At 61.7% G+C, this 19,828-nt stretch overlaps 1 protein-coding gene across 2 annotated transcripts; it reads left to right on the forward strand.

The window, feature by feature from the left end:
* Window positions 1-2,633: 2,633 nt before the first annotated feature.
* Window positions 2,634-19,325, forward strand: FMNL1 (formin like 1). 2 transcript variants are annotated; one of them, XM_088068091.1, is made up of 28 exons: window positions 2,634-2,795; window positions 8,415-8,498; window positions 8,741-8,824; window positions 8,913-8,986; window positions 9,522-9,605; window positions 9,809-9,940; window positions 10,760-10,885; window positions 11,125-11,233; window positions 11,455-11,531; window positions 11,624-11,717; window positions 12,023-12,097; window positions 12,924-13,034; window positions 13,108-13,257; window positions 13,349-13,450; window positions 13,550-13,781; window positions 13,989-14,294; window positions 14,413-14,534; window positions 14,958-15,160; window positions 15,617-15,851; window positions 15,934-16,002; window positions 16,111-16,191; window positions 16,867-16,996; window positions 17,084-17,247; window positions 17,494-17,595; window positions 17,842-17,934; window positions 18,088-18,211; window positions 18,461-18,552; window positions 19,090-19,217. In XM_088068091.1, the coding sequence occupies exons 1-27, from the start codon at window positions 2,634-2,636 to the stop codon at window positions 18,550-18,552; spliced, it is 3,417 nt and encodes a 1,138-aa protein (XP_087924217.1). In that variant the 3' UTR covers window positions 19,090-19,217. The 2 variants fall into 2 exon arrangements, with proteins under 2 accessions (XP_087924217.1, XP_087924216.1); XM_088068090.1 differs by lacking the exons at window positions 10,760-10,885; window positions 18,461-18,552 and having other exon boundaries at window positions 19,090-19,325.
* The last annotated feature ends 503 nt before the right edge of the window (window positions 19,326-19,828 follow it).

The following is a 19,828-nucleotide window of genomic DNA, read 5'->3' on the forward strand; positions in this document are numbered from 1 at the left end:
GAGCAGCCTGGTCTGGTGGGAGATGTCCCTGCCCATGACAGGGGTGGGACTGGCAGCTGTTCAAGGTCCATTCCAAACCATTCCGTGATCCTGGCATGCAGCAAGGTGCTCATGGAGTCCCCACAATCCCTGTCCCCTGTCCACACTGAGCCAGCGTGGGATGGAAGCCCTGGTCCCACACATGGTCCAGGGGACAATATTCCCCCCTCTGGGACCGCACCAGGGTGGCTGTCCCATGCCCAGAGAGGATCACTGTGCCTTCCCTTGAAAACCTGGATCCAGAAATGGAATGTAAAATATTTCATGAGAAGCTGAAATATTTAACAAAAGAGATTTTGACTGCGGAATTGAGCCTCGGAATATGAGAACAACCCCAAATATGGGTGACCCCAGTTTTGGTGCTGCTGAGCTGTCCATGAGTTCTCTCCCAGCCCCCAAATCCCCAGGGACGATGGAATGGAGACAACATCTCTCCAGGGAATCTGTGCCCACTGTCCTGGCGTGTCCCCTGCCCGGGGTTTGGGGTTTGCAGAGGGTGGGGGAGGTTGGCAGAACAGGCCGGGCGCGTTTCCCCGGTCCCTGCGGTGCCGGGGCTGACACCTGGCAGGTCCTGCCGGGCCGGATGGATCCAGCAGTGCCTGGGGCAGGGGGTTCAGGCCACAGAGCTCCTGGGGCTGCCCAGATCCCCTCTGGATCCGTCCCCATCCCTCAGCACCGCTCTCCTCGGATCTCAGGTTTTAGCAAATGTCACCAAAACTCAGTGAATCTCACCGAGTCTCACCCAATCTTGGTGAATCTCACTAAAAAGCACCAAATCTCACCAGGTTTTACCAAATTTTGGTGAATCTCACCAAATCTCAGTGTCGGTCACTGAAGCTCACCGAACCTCAGCAGAGCAGGTGTGTCCTGGCAGGGCTCGGGGTCCATGGTCCCAGCAGGATCCCGGGATGTGCCGCGCTCGGGCCAGGAGCTGCGTGTCCATGGGGGGAGTCCGGTGCCACCTCCTGATCCCTGTGCCACCCCCTGATCCCAGTGCCACCTCCCGATCCCTGTGCCACCTCCTGATCCCAGTGCCACATCCTGATCCCTGTGCCACCTCCCGATCCCAATGCCACATCCTGATCCCTGTGCCACCTCCTGATCCCGGTGCCACCTCCCGATCCCGGTGCCACCTCCTGATCCCGGTGCCACCTCCTGATCCCTGTGCCACATCCTGATCCCGGTGCCACCTCCTGATCCCAGTGCCACATCCTGATCCCTGTGCCACCTCCTGATCCCAGTGCCACCTCCTGATCCCGGTGCCACCTCCTGATCCCGGTGCCACCTCCCGATCCCGGTGCCACCTCCTGATCCCGGTGCCACCTCCCGATCCCGGTGCCCAGGGGGCTCTGCCGGGGCCGTGGGCTCTGAGGCCCCTCTGGGACACCTGGGGACTCTGTGGGTGCCAGCCCAGCTCTGTCCCCTGTCCCTGTGAGCCCCGGCCTGGGGCACGGCAGGAGAATCACAGGGTTTGGGATTTGGCCCCACCCAGGGAGCCCCCAGACCCTGCCTGGGGTGGGATGAGCTCCCTTGGTGGGAGAGGGAGCCCAGCACCCCCCGAGTGCTCTCCCTTCTCCCACTGCCTGCAAAAAAATGAGTGATGGAATGGAATGACATTTATAAGTAAATGAGGAAATTAATAAATAGAATGAATAAGGTAAAAAAATTAAGGAAAATAAAATTCTAAGTGGTAAGAAACCAGAGAGTAAATAAAATAAGAAATAAATTAAATATAATAAAAATATAAAATGAAATAAAAATAAATTATATAAAAGAGTAATAAATTACTGTAAGATAAAAGGGAAGTCAAACAAAAAGCCTAAATAAATAAATAATTGTTAATTTTTAAATAAAATAAAATAATAGGATGAATAAGACTGAAATAAAATAGTTAAATGAAATGTAATTAAATAATATATACATAGAACATAAAAATTAAAGCAAAAATTTATTAAATAAATATAATGAAAGCAAATTTGAAAATAAGAATAAAATAATGAAATAAATAAGGCAGGATAAAATAAAGGCAAAACAGGAATAAAAATAAAATAAAATAACAAAATAGAAAACCTCAGAACAATATTTTAAAAAATGAATAAAATTGCAAAATAAAATAAACTAAGAATGTATAATAAATATGATATTAGAAGTAAGTCTGAAATAAAAAATAAATTAAATAAGTGAAATAAAATGACATAAAAATAAAATGACATAAAATGATAAATAAAATAAAATAAATAAAGTAAAATAAAATTACATAATAAAATAAAGTAAAATAAAATAAATAAAGTAAAATTAAATCAAATGACATAAATAAAGTAAAATAAAATAAAATAAAATAAAATAAAATAAAATAAAATAAAATAAAATAAAATAAAATGTCTGCATTGAGCCCCGCCGGAGCAGCTCCGCTCCGCTCCCTCCCTGCAGCCGAGCAGGTGCCGGGGCCGGCTGTGGCTGCGGCCGGGGCGGGGGCCGGGGGGGCGGGCAGAGCGTTTATAGCGCGATAACGCCCGCAGAAGTTGCAATCGCCGGCGAGCGGCGGCGGGGACGGGCGAGGACGAAGCCGGGCTCGGAGCCCCGCAGCGCCCGCCATGGGCAACGCGGCCGGGGGGCTGGAGGGGGGCGCGCCCCCCCGGGCACCCCGCGACCACCGCCCGCAGCCCGGGCCCCCCCCCGGCACCGCCGCCCCGCCGCCCCCCCGGCAGCCCATGCCCGCGGCCGCCGAGCTGGAGGAGCGCTTCGGCCGCGTCCTGGTGAGCGGGGACGGGCGGGACAGGGGGGACCGGAGGGGACGGGGCCGAACATAACGGGGGGGACAGGGGGGTCCCGGACCAGCCGGGGGGGTCTCTCAGCATCCCTGCCGGCATCAGCATCATTAGCGGCGTTACCATCATTATCATCGTTATAATGATGGTATTGTCACTATTTCATCGTTCTAGTAATTATTTGATTTATTATTTAATTGATATTCTTATTAATGATGATGACTGCCCCGCTCTCACCTCGTTTCCCCGGGGACTCAGCCCTGCCCCGGTTTGACCCCCAGCCGCTCCCGTCCCCTCATCGCTCTTACCCTGGGGGGATCCAGACCCCAAATTCCTGCGGTGACCCCGAGTCTCGGAGCCCGGGCAGGCTCCGCCATGGCGGGATCGGCGGCAGGGCCGGAGGGTGCTGCAGGCAGCCGCTGCTGCGGATGGAGATGCTTCGCTCACCTTCCCTTCCTCCTCCTCCTCCTCCTCCTCCCCGGAGCCGGGGAAGCCCCGGCACCGCTCCCGGCCTCCCGCCGGTGGGCAGCGGGCGATGCCGGAGCGGCGTTCCCGTGGGATGGATGGATGTATGGATGGACGGATGGATGGATGGATGGAAGGATGGATGGACGGATGGACGGCAGCTCCCGGAGGCGCTGGGAACAGCGGGGGAGCGGCTCTCGCTCCCTCCGTCCTTGAGCGGGCTGGGCCGGCCGTGACCTTCGAGCCAGAGCGCCGGGTCCCGCCAGCGCCCCGGCCCCGATCCGTGCCCTCCCCAGAAACGCTCCGAGAAAAAATAATTGCTGCTTTAATCCCCCGAGCCCCTGGCAGGAGATGGAGCCGTTTTGCCGATCCCGTGCCGGGAGCAGCCGCGGGCGCAGCTCCCACGATGCTGTGCCGGCACACCGGGATCTGCCGGGATCTGCTCGGCGGGGTCCCCCATCCCAGCCCCGAGCGCAAATGACTTGGGAGCTTTTCTCTCTGGTGGAGTTGATGGGATTATTTGGGGATGAGCATCCCACCGCAGCCGCAGGGGGAGGATAGCGAGGGGCTGTGCCCGGCGGGACCCCCGTGGCGCTCCCGGGGAGGGGATTTGCCGTGGGAGTCCCGTGCTCGCAGGTGGCTGCGTGGGGTGTTGGTGCCTGTGATGGCTCCGACTGTCACAGCAGCGGTGGCAGGAAGAGACCTCTGGGTGTTTCCGCTGCAAGGCCCAAGGAAGGAGCACTTTCAGCCGGGCGGGCTCCAGCACGTGGGAAATCCTAAACCAAAAAATGGTCAGAAAAGGGGAAAGCGCTGCTGCAGTCCCTCAGCACCACCTTCTCTGTCTCCATCCCGAGGGAAAGCCCTTTTCCAGGAGAAAGGGCACTCGGGGGGCTGGATGTGCCCCAACGGGAAGCGCGTGTCTTGTGAAAGCGGCTGTCCCAATCCCGCTTCCTCCTTTCGCAGTCCCTTCCCCATTCTCGTGGCTGTGGGGGCAGCGGAACCCCGGGGGGATGGGGACAGGGGTCCCTCTGCCCTCACCCACCACAAACACGTTCCCTGACTATGGATTCAACTTTTCTGCTTCCTGAGCTCAGGTGGTGATGAGCTGGGAATCTCCTGGTGGGACACGATCCAGACCTCACACGTTGCCATGGTTACAGTGATGCCGTGAGAGCTCAGTGCAAATCAGTTTTGGGCTGGACATCCCGAACTGGGAGAGCTGGTGGTGCAAAGCCTTGTTAGGGAGGAGCCTGGGGGATCCAAATTGCTGCCAGGAAGGGGATGGATGCACCCATTCTGTGCCAAGAAATGGGAATTTAGTTTCCCAAAACTTTCTTCTCAAAAATTGGCTTCTTCCCAGCTGGGGCACTGTGGCAGATGCCGCTTTGGCAGAGCAATGGGAGGGTTGTCCTGTGCCAAGTGGTTTGGGATATGATGAGGTGGATTTTTTGGGATGGAGCAGAGGAAAAGCATCTTTGCTGCTGGGATAGGGATGCTCAGATACTCCTGCTTGGAGCAATCAGGGTTTTACCCCCTTTGCATGTCAGGAGACACTGACTGGGAATATATGAATGGACTTGTGAGCTGAGGTGTGCTGGAGTCAAAATCAAACAGTGGCTGAGTGGGACGGGGGCTGCTCCAGCTGGGAGCTTTGTCTGGTGAGGGCTTTGCAGCCTCCCAGGACCTGGGGGAGTGCAAGGCCAACGTCACCATTGCAGATGTTTGCAGATGTTTTCAGATGTGCTGTTGGCCCCAGCAGCAGGATAGGTCACCAGCGAGCCCTGGCCACAGCATCGGCCTCGGCTCAACCAGGAAACAAAACTGATCCTCAGCTTCCTGCTGGATCCATCTCCAGCCCGGCTCCAGCGGCCAAGGCTGGCTGGGGGATGTGGGGCTGCAGGAGGGTGTCCCCATAGGGAAGGTTTGTCCTGGGTGGGAAGTTGCCTGTGAGCCATGAGCTGCTGGATCAAGGCCTGGAGAGTGTCCTGGTGCAGGAGCCCCCTGTGCTGCTGGATCCAGGAGGACATCCCAGTGTGGGGTGGGCAGGCAGGCACCCAGCAGGGATGAGGGCACGCTGGTGGGATCAGGCTCCTCTGCCTGGTTTGAGCTACAGCAGCCTCTGCTTGTTCTTAAAACAGAGCTGGAGCTGCAGGTGGCCCAGCCCAGCCCACTCCCACCACCCCCAGCCGTCCTGGGGACACATCTGCTCCTCCAGTGGCCATCTCTGCCCAACACTTGGTGGGTTTGGGTCTGGCTGCATCCAGGGAGTCCCTGATGGGATGAACTGGTCCTGGCAGTGTCCCCCAGCCCAGTTTGCTGCATGAGGGAGGTCAGGGAGCCCTGGGTGGGCCTGGTCCTGCTCTGTGCCTTGCACTGAGCCCTGGGAAGAGGCAGGAAAGCAAGTCCTTTCCAAAGAAAGTGGCAGCCAGGGGCGCTGGAGGGGACACCATGGGACAGCTGGCACAGCAGGACCAGCCATGTCCCAAACCACCTCAGGGGTGCTCTGGCCATGAGGGATGGAGCATCCCAGGAGTGGCACAGCCCCTCAGTCACCCGGCATCTGGAGATGTTGGTCCTTCCTGCAGCTGGAGAGAACCCCTGAGCTGCCATCTGGGGCAGTTCCCTGCCCTGTCCCCTTCCCTGTGGCAGGGTTTTGTGCCTGTCATGTCCCATCCCTCGTGCTGCCAAGGCTTTCCATCCCCTCTCTGTGGATGCACATCCCCCGTGCCCCAGAAACGGCTCTGCCAAGGTTCAGCCCGGTTCACACTGAGCCTGGCGGGGTTTGCAGCACAAACACTTCCCCGGAGGATGCCGGAACATTCTGTGCCAGGTTTGGTGCAGAGCTCAGCTCAGCCCGGCTCTGCTGGGCGCTGCCCGCTCATGTGTGGAACAAAAAGAGGGATCTGACACCCAAAATAGCTCTGTCCCTGCCAGCCATGATAGGAAAAGTTGTTTCGTACTGGAAAATGATGTTGGTGCTGCTTCACCTCCCCTGGCCTTGGTTTCGGTGCAGGGCAAAACCTGGCTCACCCCACAGCTGTGCTGGGTCCCTGCCAGCCTCACCCTGCTGCTGGCCATGGCTCTGTGGCACTTTGTGGCACAGCAGAGCTGTTGGGGAGCGTTTGGAGGCATCCCCTCAGTGATGTGGGGCCGTGAGGAAGCCTCGGGCAGGGGTGGGATGAGAGTGCTGGGTGCTGGATGATGGCAGGGGGGACAAGTCACTGTGGCTCCTCCATCCTTGTCCCCAAAGGAGGAAGAAGAGGAGGAGGAGGACCAAGTTCTTCCTCTGATACCTCTGGGGTGTTTGGCTGCTGCCCTGCCCCACATCACCCACCCTGCCCCACACCTCCCACCCTGCCCCACCTCCCCCACCGCCGGTCCCCCCTCCCAGGCAGGAAATGAGAACCGGTTTCTTTGCGCTGCCGGCTGAGGCTCCTCAGCGGAGCCGCTTCCTCCCCGGCACCACAAGCCCACCCGGGGCACAGCCACCACCCAGTTTGTACCCGACCTGTGCCACATCCTGCCCGCAAGGGAGGGACCGCGGGGCTCGGGGCAGAGCCACCTCCACAGGGACAGCCCGGCAGCCCCTGCCCCACCCTCCTGCTGGGTCCCGTCCCAACACAGGGTCCTGCTTTGTCCAGGTGCCACATGTGATTGCTTAGAGCTGGTCCACGTGGCAGGTGCCACCATCCCTTCCCTGCCAAGGGCACCCATGGGTGTCCCACAGAGCCCTGAGGGCTGCCAGAGGGTGCCAGGGGTGTGCCAGAGCCCTGGCTGGGGTGTCTGGGTGTGTGGCCCCTCTTGGCACAGCGCTGTCCCTTGGCCTGACCCTCATCCATGCTGAGGATGCCAGCTCGGCCACCAGCAATGGGGACAGCCAGGTGCTGCTGTCACCTTGTCCATCCCAGAACCACCCAGCAACTCCAGTGGCTTCACAATGAGGCCATTTCTGTACCCCCTGCCCAGCTCTCCGTGCCAGCCAGCCCCAGCCAAAGCCAGTCCCTCCCACCCACAGCTCTTGTGAAAGCAGCTTGACAGGTCCTCCCTAGAGGTGGTGGAGAGGTTTCTGTTTCTGCCCACCACAGTGGCACCTCTCCCCTTGGACCTGCTCTTCTGTGGGCAACCAAAGCCCTGGGAGATGCCTTCCTCCAAGGATGTGGTTGTTCCAGCACGGCATGCACCCCACGTCCCCATCCTCCTCACCAGGGAACCTCAGAACTGGGATTTAGGGGTGGCTTGGGGCTGTGCATTGCTCCATGTGTCGTCATGCTGGCCTGCAGGTTCTCTCCAGATGAGCTGGAGCACCAAAAATTGTGTCTTTTAGCAAAAGAAATCACTTGTGAGCCGAGCTGAGCTGCAGCCTGGCCCAGGCCATGGTGGGTGTCCCATGAAGGTCACCCCATGGTGTCCCTCAGCAGAGCAGCCCAGAGGCAGGAGCTGCATCCCGCTCGTGGCAGGAGCGGAAACGGCGTCACGTCCTGCGGTGGCTGTGGGGGCTGGGGTTGTGCAACGGTGGCACGGAGGGACGTGGGGACACACCAGGCCCTGACATCACTGCCTCTCAATAAACACTGATTTCCCCACACGGTCTCATCACACACCTGTGGTGGGGGAGACTCGGGGGCTCCTGGGTCCCTCAGCTGTGTCACCAGTCGGGGTCTCTGTCCCTCACCCCGTGTGGCCCTGCTGGGACTGGGCACGTGGTGCACTCATGGATGGATGTGTCTGGGTCTTCCTCGTGTCCCCCACCAGCACCCCCTGCCCTCCCCTGAGGGACCCTCGAGTGGGGACATGGGGTGGTCACATCCTGGGAGCAGTGGTGTCCCCATCACCCCACCAGTGTCCCCAACCTGAGAATGCTGTTCTCACTTTTCCACCACGATCCCATCCTCCCAACACTGTCCCCACTGTTCCACCACTGTCCCCAGTTTTGCACTAGTGTCCCCATCTTCTCTCTGGAATCTTCATGTCCCACCGGTGTCCCCATCCTTCCACCAACATCCCCATCCTTCCACGGGTATCCCCACGTCCCACTGGTGCTCCCACTGCTGAGCAAGGACACTCAGTGCGGGGGAGCAGGGGGTGCTACATCCCAGGGGTGTTTTTGGGGTGACCCCCAGCTCTGACACCCTTCACCCACAGAATTCCATGAACCTGCCCCCAGACAAGATGAAGCTGCTTAACCAGTACGACAACGAGAAGAAGTGGGAGCTGATCTGTGACCAGGTGAGGTCCAAGCTCACAGGGTCCCCAGTGCTGTCCCTGTCCCCAGGTGCCACTCGTGGCATGGTTTGGGCATCAATGTGACTGCACCAAGCACCGACATCCATCTCGTTACTGACACAGCACCTTATTAACCTCATTAAGCATTGATGCAGTTGGGGTGGGGACAGGGACACTGTGGCTGCTGTGGGGACAGTGGCACGTCCCCACGCCACAGCAGTTTCAGCCTCTCTCTGGGCTCGTAGGAGCGTTTCCAGGTGAAGAACCCCCCGTCTGCCTACATCCAAAAGCTGAAGAGCTACTTGGACACGGGTGGTGTCAGCAGGAAGGTGAGGGGTCCCCACTGCAGCACGGTCCCCTGGCCCCCATCCCAGGCTGGGCACAGGGACGGTGCCAATGGCTGTCCCCGTCCCACAGTTCAAGAGGAGAGTGCAGGAGTCTACGCAGGTGCTCCGGGAGCTGGAGATTTCCCTGAGGACCAACTACATCGGGTAAGGGCGGGGTGCCATTGTCACCCAGCCGCTGCCGTTGTCTCTGGGATGGGGATGGATGTGCTGCTGGCTCTGGCTGGAGCATGTGGCCTCATCCTGCCCCCCCAGGAGGGCTCTGATGGGAGGCTGAGGGTGCTGAGGCAGCTGGGGGTGCCATGGGGTCTGAACCCCATTTTGGCTCTCTGGTACCCCCTGGGTGCCAGGAGGGACCCTGCCCCACCCTGGCTGTCCTGGCCCCTTGTGGGTGCCCACGGTCCCCAGGGCCAGGCTGTCCTGTTGTGACAGTGGTGGCAGCAGTGGCAGCGGTGACAGTGGTGACCGGAGAGCCCTTGGGCTGAGTCCTCCATGTATCAGGCTCACCACGGCACTCACCTGGCCTCAGAGAAATGCCAGCTCGTGGTGTCACCTCATGTTCCCAGAGTGTTCCACCCTTTCTGGGGACCTCTGACCGAGGGGTGGCTCTGCTGAGTGGCTGGAGCAGGGGGAGAGAGGATGTGGGGGTTGGCAGAGCCCTCTAACCCTCTGCACCTTCCAGCTGGGTCCAGGAGTTCCTCAACGAGGAGAACAAGGGGCTGGATGTGCTGCTGGAGTACCTCGCCTTTGCCCAGTGCTCTGTCGCGTACGTCCCCACCGGGTGCCCTGTCCCCAGGGCTGGGATCAGCCTCCCCTGGGGCTGGGGGAGGTCCCTGGGGGTGCTCCCTTTTCCTCAGGGCTGTGCTCCATGGCTGGGGCTGAGCAGAACATCCCAAACATCCCTGAGGGACATCTGCCCGTGTGGGGGTGCCGTGTCTCACCCGTCCCCATGTCCCCACGGGCCACCAGGTATGACATGGAGAGCACAGAGAACAGTCCCGGCTCTGACAAGGGCAAGGAGCGGTCGCTGGAGGACCTGAACAAAAGCACCTCCTCGTCCCCCACCCAGGGCTCCTCCAAACCGCGGCCCCTCACTGTAAGGTAACGTGTGGTCCCGTCCCCACGTGTCCCCCTGTCCCTGTGCTGTGTCCCCCGCTCTCGCCTCGCTGCATCCCCGGCCGCGCCGCGCTTGGAGAGGGGCTTGGCAGGGAGACGCAGGCCCGGTCCTAAAAATGGGTGTCCATTGCTGGTTTGAGGGTGGGGACAAAGCCACATCCTCCTGTGTGCCCCCAGGGACAGAGCAGGGGCTGGGCTGGATCCGTGTCCCCACCCCGGCACAGCCACCGTCCTGGGGTGTTCTGGTTAAACCAAGAACACACAAAAATTGGGGGTGTTGGAGATTTTGGGGGAGCAAATCGCAGCCCCCTGGTTTAAACCCGGGGCGGAGGGACGGGCCTGTGTCCCCCCAAGCCGGTCCTGGTGGCTGGTGGCTCTCGCTTGGTGCCGCTCGCCCGCAGCCCCGTCTAACCCCGCTCTTCTCTTGCACGCTGCCGGGGATGCGCTGACGGTAGGTGACGGGGCACCGGCGGGACGGGGACACCCCACGGGACCCCGCCGCCGGTCACCGCTATTGGGGACAGGGCCTGCGGGGCATCCCCGGTGGGCGGGGGGGTCCCAGGGACACCCCACCGCGGTCACCCCAGGAGCTGTAACGCGGCACCCCGGGGACGCCGGGAGTCCCTCGCCGCCTGCCGGCAGCTCCGGAGGAGCCGGGGTGTCCCTCCCAGCCCCAGGGACAGGTCAGGAGGGACGTGGCACCCGCAGGGGGTCCCATCCCTTGTCCCCGAGCGCGGGTGTCCCCCGGGCGGCGCGGGAGCCCCGTTTCTCCCTCCTGTCCTGCAGGCTCTAACGCGCCTCCAGCTGCTGCCTCTCGAACCAGCACATCCACACCCTCCTCCGCCACGTCCACCCCAGCGTCCCCTGCGGTGCCCCGGGCAGCGATGGGGACAGTGCCCCCAGGTCACCCGGCAGCTCCTGCCCGCCCCGGTGAGCCTCCGAGACCACCCGTGTGCACGAGGGGACCCCAAAACCCACCCCACGTCACCCCCCAGTCCCAGGGCTTCTAGATGGGCACGGGCACGAGGGTTTCTCCCTTGGGGTGCAGCCGCCCGGGTCCCCCGGTGTCCCCCCGTCCCCGCTGGCACCTCCTTGCGCTGTCCCCTCCCCGCTTTCCGCTGCGCCCGCGGCTCCCCCGGGCCCCGCTCAGCCTCGCTCTCCCCGCCCAGGCTGAACCCCTCGCACAGCAGGAAGACGCTGCGCAACTCGCGGCTCGTCAGCCAGAAGGACGATGTCCATGTGTGCATCATGTGCCTCCGAGCCATCATGAACTACCAGGTGGGAGTGGGCGGCATCCGCGGGACCCGCCCGGGGCTCCCCCGGGATCCCCCGCGCCTGCGGTGGCAGCTCCGGGGTGGGACCGGGTCTGCATCCCCCGGCTCTGAGGTGTCCTCACTCAGCCTCCTGCCTGGTGGGGACGTGGCACGAGGGTATCCCACGCTCCTGGAGTGTCTCCGGGGGGACACACGAGCCCATTAATGTTCCTTTTCCCCCCCAAGTCTGGCTTCAGCCTGGTGATGAACCACCCAGCCTGTGTCAACGAGATCACCCTGAGCCTCAACAACAAGAACGCCAGGTAGGAGCTGCCCTGGCCCCTGTTGTCCCTTGTCCCCCTCTCCCCTCACCCACCCCGCGGCCCCAACCCCCACACACCTCGTGTCTCTGCAGGACCAAGGCTCTGGTGCTGGAGCTGCTGGCCGCTGTCTGCCTGGTCCGAGGTGGCCACGACATCATCCTGGCTGCCTTTGACAACTTCAAGGAGGTGAGTCCCCAGCAGGGACATCCAGTCCCCACATGAACATCTGTGCTCCAGCTGGGTTTGTGCCTCAGTTTCCCTGCGTGTGGCAGAACCCTGCACCATCCTCAAATCTCTGGCTCACTCAGGATGTTCCACTCACTGGGCTTGATGTCCCCATGCCACCAAATGTCCCCAGGGCCATGTCCCAGCTGGGCTGGGTGCCTGGCAGCACCGGTCAGGGTTGGGATGGTGTCACCCTGTCCTGCCACCCCCCTGGATGTCCCCTGGCCATGTCCTCTCTGGCCTTCAGCCCTCTGCTCCCCCCCCAGGTCTGCGGGGAGAAGAACCGCTTCGAGAAGCTGATGGAGTATTTCCGAAATGAGGACACCAACATTGACTTCATGGTGAGTGGCTGCTGGGGCCCGTGCTCTGCTGTCCCCAGGGTGTCACGTCACCAAGGCTGCTGCACTGTCCCCAGGCCATTACGGCCCAAGAGCTCCTAAGCCACCACACTGTCCCTGTGGCATCACGTCCCAAGGAACGCTGAGCCATCAAAACTCTCCCCAGGCCACCGTGTCCTCAGGGCCTGCTGAGTGACCGTGCTGTCCTAGGGGTGGCATGTCTCAAGGGCTGCCATGTCTCAAGGGCTGCCATGTCTCAAGGGCTGCCACGCTGCTCTGCTGTCCCCAGAGGCTTCTAAGCCACTGAACTGTCCCCAGGCCACCATGTCCCCAGGACTGTGTAAATCCCCATGCACTCCCCAGGGTACCAACCCCGCATGCTGCCCCCAGGGCAACATCCACAAGGGCCCCCCTGCCCCGTGCTGTGCCCTGGCCACATGGAGCCATGTCCTGAGCTGTGTCCTGAGCCATGTCCTGAGCTGTGTCCTGAGCCGTGTCCTGAGCTGTGTCCTGAGCTGTGTCCTGAGCTGTGTCCTGAGCTGTGTCCTGGGCTGTGTCCTGAGCTGTGTCCTGGGCTGTGTCCTGAGCCATGTCCTGAGCTGTGTCCTGAGCCATGTCCTGAGCTGTGTCCTGAGCTGTGTCCTGAGCCGTGTCCTGAGCTGTGTCCTGAGCCATGTCCTGAGCTGTGTCCTGAGCTGTGTCCTGAGCCATGTCCTGAGCTGTGTCCTGAGCTGTGTCCTGGGCTGTGTCCTGAGCCGTGTCCTGAGCCATGTCCTGAGCCATGTCCTGAGCCATGTCCTGGGCCGTGTCCTGGGCCGTGTCCCTGCAGGTGGCCTGCATGCAGTTCATCAACATCGTGGTGCACTCGGTGGAGAACATGAACTTCCGCGTGTTCCTGCAGTACGAGTTCACCCACCTGGGGCTGGACCAGTACCTGGAGGTGGGTGATCCCGAGGGTGGGGCTGCCGGGGGTGCCGTCGGCGCTGCCAGTGACGCCGGCTGTCCCTCGGCAGACTCTGCGCCTCACTGAGAGCGACAAGCTGCAGGTGCAGATCCAAGCCTACCTGGACAACGTCTTCGATGTGGGGGCCATGCTGGAGGACTCGGAGACCAAGACGGCGGTGCTGGAGCACATGGAGGAGCTGCAGGAGCACGTCAGCCAGGTGGGCCGTGGGCGCGTGGGCAGAGCCACTGACGCAAAGCCCGAGGGAGGGATGAGGACGGGGCTGAGCGGCGGCGCCTCGTCCCCCACAGTTGACGGAGAAGCTGCAGGATGCGGAGAACGACTCCATGGCCAAGATAGCGGAGCTGGAGAAGCAGCTGAGCCAGGCGCGGCGGGAGCTGGAGGCGCTGCGGGTGAGCCGGGGGTGCTGAGGCGAGGCTGGGGCTGAGGGACCGGGCTCTGAGGGGTGCGGTGGGACGCCGGTGACCTGCCGGGGGTTGTCACCTCTCCAGGAGCAGCTGAGCCCCCCGCGGCCGCCCAGCCCACCGTCCCCGCAGCCCCAGGAGTGTTACCGGCTGGCGCTGGAGCGGCGGCTGGCGGAGCTCGAGGAGAAGGGGCTGGTGCAGATCCTGCGTGGGCCCGACGGAGACGTCGCCATCGAAATTGTCCCCGTTGTCATAGAAACCCCCGCAGCCCCCGTGGTTTCTGGAGAGGCCACTGCCACCACCGACACCACCCGCACAGGTACCGTGGGTGCAGGGGGATGTCCCCTTCCCGGCGGGGACACCTGGCACCAAGGAGGGCTGGCAGAGAGCCTCGGGGCACAGAAACTGAGGCGGGGCTGTGGGGATGTGCCCGGGAACTCGGGGTAATGCGGTGGCAGAGGGAGCGTGGTGGTGGCACCGTGCCCTGCTGTGTCACCGTCTCACCCACCTCTTCTTTCCCTTGCAGATGCTCCGGCTCTGGCTCCAGCCCCACCTCCCCCACCAGCACCTGCTGCCCCCCCGCCCCCACCCCCTCCACCCCCCCCACCTCTGCCGGGGGCTGAGCCCATCCCTCCCCCACCCCCCGCACCCCCTCTGCCCGCAGGTGCTGCCCCACCCCCGGCTCCCCCACTCCCGGGGGCCCCAGCGCCACCACCCCCCCCACCGCTCCCGGGGGGGCCGGAGGGCCCCGTGCCCCCCCCTCCACCACCCCCACCCCTCGGTGGGGAGCCCCCAGCCGGGCCGGGTGTCCCCCCCACTGCCAACAGTTCAGGTGAGTGTGACCCAGGAATGGTGGGGATGTCCCCTGGGAGGGGTCTGGGGGCACCCACCCACCAGTGGGTTTGGGACCCCCCTCCCTGTGACGTGCCCCCGTCCCTGTGACCCTGCAGTGAAGGTGAAGAAGCCGATCCAGACCAAGTTCCGCATGCCCGTCTTTAACTGGGTGGCCCTGAAGCCGAGCCAGATCGACGGCACCGTCTTCACCGAGCTCAACGATGAGAAGGTGCTGCAGGTGAGCGCACGGGACAAGGGGCTGGGCACAGGGTGCCTGGGGGTCAGTGCCCCAGGCCACGCTGAGGTTGCCCTGTGCCCACCCTGCACCCACCCGCGGTGTCACGGGGCTACAGGAAGAGCTGGAGGTCAGGAAAACTCCTTAGCACCATGGAGAGGGACATGGGACGGGCGTGCTGCTTCTCTCACCCTGTCCTTGTCCCTTTGCTCCATCGGCATCCTCACATCCTGTCCTTTTCTTCTTCCTCATCTCCATCCTCTGATCCTCTCACCCCCTCCTTACCCCTCCCTGTCCCCTTGTTCCATCCTCATCCCCTTGCTTCATCTTGATCCTCACTCCTCACCCTCACGGTGCTCTGGCCCTGTCCTCACCCAGATGTCCTGTGCCCCTCCCCACCGTGCCCACAGCCCTGTGTCCCCACAGGAGCTGGACATGAGTGACTTTGAGGAGCAGTTTAAGACCAAGGCACAGGGCCCTGCCCTGGACATCAGTGTCCTCAAGAGCAAGGCCACGCAGAAGGCCCCCAGCAAGGTGACCCTCATGGAGTCCAACCGCGCCAAGAACTTGGCCATCACCCTGCGCAAGGGCGGCCGCAGTGTCCAGGACATCTGCACGGCCATCGAGACGTGAGTGCTCCTCCCGGGAGGGATGAGGTCGGGCACAGCCCAGCAGGACCAAGGGCTTGGGGTGGTGGAGGGTGAGGTGCAGGGATTGGTATGGGGATGCAGAGAGATGGAGGGATGGAGGGATTAGAGGTGGGGAGGTGGAAAGATGCAGGAATGAGATGAGACAAAGGGCCAGAGATAGAGAGAGACAGACTCTCCAGACACTGTGTCACCAGTTATGGGGATGAAGGAATGCAGGAACCAGATATGAAAAGAAGGGATGTGGGGACCAAAGACAGAGAGATGGAGGGATCCATATGGAGAGATAGAGAGATGCAGGGTCCAGGTATAGAAAGGTGGAGTGATGTGGGAACCAGCTTTGAGGGTGGAGGGATGATGGAACCAGCCGGGGGTGACAGGGGGGCTTTGAGACCCACGGCAGGGCCTGACAGTGCCAGGGGTGTCCCCTCCCTGCAGGTATGACCAGCAGGCCCTGAGTCTCGACTTCCTGGAGCTGCTGCTGCGCTTCCTGCCCACCGAGTACGAGCGGAACCTGATCGGGAAGTTCGAGCGGGACCAGCAGCCGCCAGAGGAGCTCTCGGACGAGGACCAGTTCATGATCTGCTTCAGCAAGATCCCGCGCCTGGCCGAGCGCATGAACGTCATGATCTTCCTGGGCAGCTTCGGTGACACGGCCCAGCTGCTGATGCCGGTGTGCGCCGGGGACGGGCGGGCCGGGGGCTGCACGGTGACGCTCCCACGGTGACACTCACACCCTTCCCTCCCTCCCACAGCAACTCAACGCCATCATCGCCGCCTCCATGTCCCTCAAGTCCTCCAGCAAACTGCGCCACATCCTCGAGGTGAGGACTTTGTGGGGAGGTGGCCCCGATGGGCGCAGAGAGGGTGGCAGTGTCTGTAGGCACTGTGCCCTCCTGGCCCTGTGTCCCCAAGCCGTGGTGTCCCCGCAGATTGTCCTGGCCTTTGGGAACTACATGAACAGCAGCAAGCGTGGAGCTGCCTACGGGTTCCGGCTGCAGAGCCTTGATGCGGTAGGGTCACTGTGGGATGATGGGGGCACTGCCAGGGACCAGCCCTGGGGACAGAGGGAGACAAGGGCCAGCTGCAGAGATGGAAGGATGCAGGAACCTGCTGTGGGGACAGAGGGATGCAAGGAGCAGCAGTTGGGATGGAGGGAGACGAGGTTTAGCTGTGGGGACTGAGGGATAAAGAGACTGTCTAATGGGCTGGAGAGGCAACAGGAGGAGGCAAAGGGATGGAGATACACAGCGAAGGGGTTGGAAGAATGGAGACATGATATGTAGAGGTCAAAGGTTTCAAGGACCTCGATGAAGGAAGATGAGATGAAGGAAGATGGGAATTAGCTGTGGGGATAGAGGAAGGTCAGACATGGAAATGTAGGGATGAAGAACCAGCTGCAGGGACAGAGCAATGCAGACCCAGCCATGGGGATGGAAAAGATGGGAATCAGCTGTGGGAATGGAGGGATGCAGATCCAGCTGTGGGAATGGAGGGATGCAGATCCAGCTGTGGGAATGGAGGGATGCAGATCCAGCTGTGGGAATGGAGGGATGCAGATCCAGCTGTGGGAGTGGAGGCACGGAGGGATACAGACCCAGCCACAAGGATTAAGAGCCACCAGAGGCAGCCCTGAGCAGGGTGAGGGGTGGTGGCTGCGGGTCGGGGCTGACTCTGCCCTGCCCCAGCTCCTGGAGATGAAGTCGACAGACCGCAAGCAGACCTTGCTGCACTACCTGGTGCGGGTGATCATGGAGAAGTACCCGGAGCTCACTGGCTTCCACACCGAGCTGCACTTCCTTGACAAGGCAGGCACAGGTAGTGCCCACGGGCCCTGGGCTGAAGGTCGAGGCAGCCCCTGGCACTCTGAGCCTGCCCTGACCCTGCACTGCTCACCTCCTGCAGTGTCCCTGGATGGTGTCCTGCAAGATGTGCGGAGCCTGCAGCAGGGCATGGAGCTGACCCGCAGGGAGTTCATGAGACAGGATGACAGCCCTGTGCTCAAGGACTTCCTCAAGGTCAATTCAGAGGTGATGGAGAAGCTGCAGGCTGACAGCAAAACCGCCAAGGTGGGTGCTGGGGTGGGATGGGGTCATGGGGGCATTTCCCTGCATGGGACAGACACCCTGGGGTGCCCTCTGCTCACACCTCTGCCCTGTGGGAGAGGCTTCTGCTCGGGATGTGGGTCCAGTGGGACAGGCAGGAGGGATATGGGGCAGGATGGGGTGGTGGGATGGGCTGGGAAGAGGTGGTGGGTGATGGGATGGGCACCATTACCCAGCCCCAGTCTCCAGATCAGGTGTCTCTGCCCACAGGAGGCGTATGAGTCAGCTGTGGAGTATTTCGGGGAGAACCCCAAGACCAGTCCCCCCACCACCTTCTTCCCCATGTTCATGCGTTTCATCAGAGCCTACAAGGTAGGAGTGGGCATGGGGTTCTCTGTTTCTGAGGGCTGGGAGGAGGTCTGGGGCACCTGACCCCACTTTGGAGCAATCAGCAGAAGTCACAGGCAAGGCTGGGGTTCGTGGGGCTCAGAAATGCCTTTGGGATGGTCAGATTTTGGAATTGTGTTGGGGTGAACTGGGGGCTGTGAGGGGAGGAAGGAAGGGGGCTGCAGTCCTGGACTCCCCTGCTCAGCACACCCTTCCTGCCCCTCTCCCAAGAAAGCAGAGCAGGACATTGAGCTGTGGAAGAAACAAGAGGCCGCAGCCAAAGAGGCAGGAGCCGTCTCCCCTGGCAGTGAGCAGCAGCCCGAGGTGAAGGTGCCCCCATGTTTGTGTCCTGGTGGGGTCCCAGCCCCAGCCCTGAGTGGTCCTGGGGCGGGATAGCTGGGTGGGAGATGAAGGTGAGGGTTCCCCATCTCCTCTGGGGTGTGATCACATCACTCAAGCACCCTGTCCCCTCCCCAGCTGCCTATCCAGAAGGCCAGGAGGCAGCAGATGGACATGATTGCTGAGCTGAAGAGGAAGCAGATGGTGAAGGAGCCACTCATCTACGAAGGCAAAGACGGGGCCATTGAGGATATAATTTCAGGTGAGAGATGATTTCAGGTGAGCAGCCAGGTGTCCCCACATCACAGACCCCAGCTGGGGGCTGCAGGGGCTGGCACAGGAGCTGGAGGATCACCAAGCCCCATCACAGGGATCAGACCTACCTTCACATCCCACATGGCAAAGTTGCCGAGTGCTCCCTCCCTGTCTCATATCTCTTCCTCCTCTTCTGCTTCTTCCTCCTCTCTCCTCCTCCTGCTCCTTCTCGCTGTCTCTGGATCGCTCTGCTCAGCTCTCAAAACTGTCCCTTTCACGGCTCGGACGGGCAAACGCTCGTCCCGGCTCTTCTGCGACGTGGGCTTCAACGAGGAGAGTCCTCTGTAGGTAACGTGGGGCAGCGGGGCCGGCGCAGGCGGGCGGGGGCTGCCGGGCTTCCCCCCCTCCCCGCCGGGACCCCGGGGGCACCGGGATCAGCCCCGGTGCGGTGCTGGGCTCCGGGAGCCGCCGGTCGGGGTCCCACGGGCTGATGCTCGGTGCCTGCTGCTCCTCCCGTCCTGGGTTCTTCATTCCCAGAGGGGTGACAGCCAGGCAGAGACACAGGACAGGGGACAAGGGTTTTAAACGAACAAAGGACAGCTTTAGGTTGAAGGTTCAGAAAATAATTCATTCCTGTGAGGGTGAACTCTAGTACAGGTGGCCAGAGCAGCTGGGGCTGCCCCTGGAACCCAAGGCCGGGTTGGACGGGGCTTGAAGCACCCAGGGACAGTGGGAGGTGTCCCTGCCATGGCAGGGGTGGCACCGGGTGGCCTTTAAGGTCCCTCCAACCCAAACCATTCCACGTTAATGTGACGGGTGGCAGGACCCCGGCCATCCCCGGTGGGCAGTGAGGCTGATCCGGCCCTTGCGCTTCCCCCGGTGCAGATCTGCGGAACAACCCGTACCGCCGGGGGGACAAGGCCCGCGGCAGCGCCAAGAAACGGGCGGCGGGGCAGAGCCTGCAGGCGACGCCGGACATCGCGCTGTGACCGGCGCCGTCCCTGCAGCTCCAGGAGCGGGCCAGGACCATCCTCCCGACGCAGATGGGCCCGCAGGATGTCAGTCCCTCAGCCCGGGGCTCGGCGGGGTGGAGGGACCGTGCCCGCTCCGAGCTGCTCCAGCCGCTTGATGCGCCAGCTCCGCCTTGCCCGGGCCTGGCACAGGCACCCCCGGCGCTTGCTTGGCCGTGTCCCTGAGCTCCTCTCCCGGGCTGCCAGGGCTGGGGGGCCCCTCCTGGCTACGGTCAGGGAGGGGGAAGCACAGAAAGCGCCCCTGCTTGTCCTGGAAGGAAAAGCGGGGCTGTCCCATCCCTACCCCGGCGCCGCGGGGTCAGCCCTGCGCACCGGCGTGTCCCACCCGCAGCGTGCCGGTGCCTTGGATTGCGGGAGGGGAGGGAAGGGAGGGGGTGCCAGCCAGGCACACAGCGCTCCCCCACATCTCCCCCTCCTCCCCCGGCCCCGCAGAGCCCTCCCAGACCCGCGTTCTCCTGCGCTGCAGAGCCAGCGAGGAGCTGCTGCAAAGCTCCCACCCGGGCACCTCCCGGACCCAGGGGCTGGCAGCGGTGCTATTTTACATGATTTTATAAGTCTTCCTTCAAATTTCTCTGCGCTGCGGCAGCGGGGAT

The sequence above is a fragment of the Pseudopodoces humilis genome, chromosome 29 (assembly GCF_049639895.1).
Source record: "Pseudopodoces humilis isolate 2021_Gansu_Grassland_sample_001 chromosome 29, ASM4963989v1, whole genome shotgun sequence".
NCBI lineage: Eukaryota > Metazoa > Chordata > Aves > Passeriformes > Paridae > Pseudopodoces > Pseudopodoces humilis.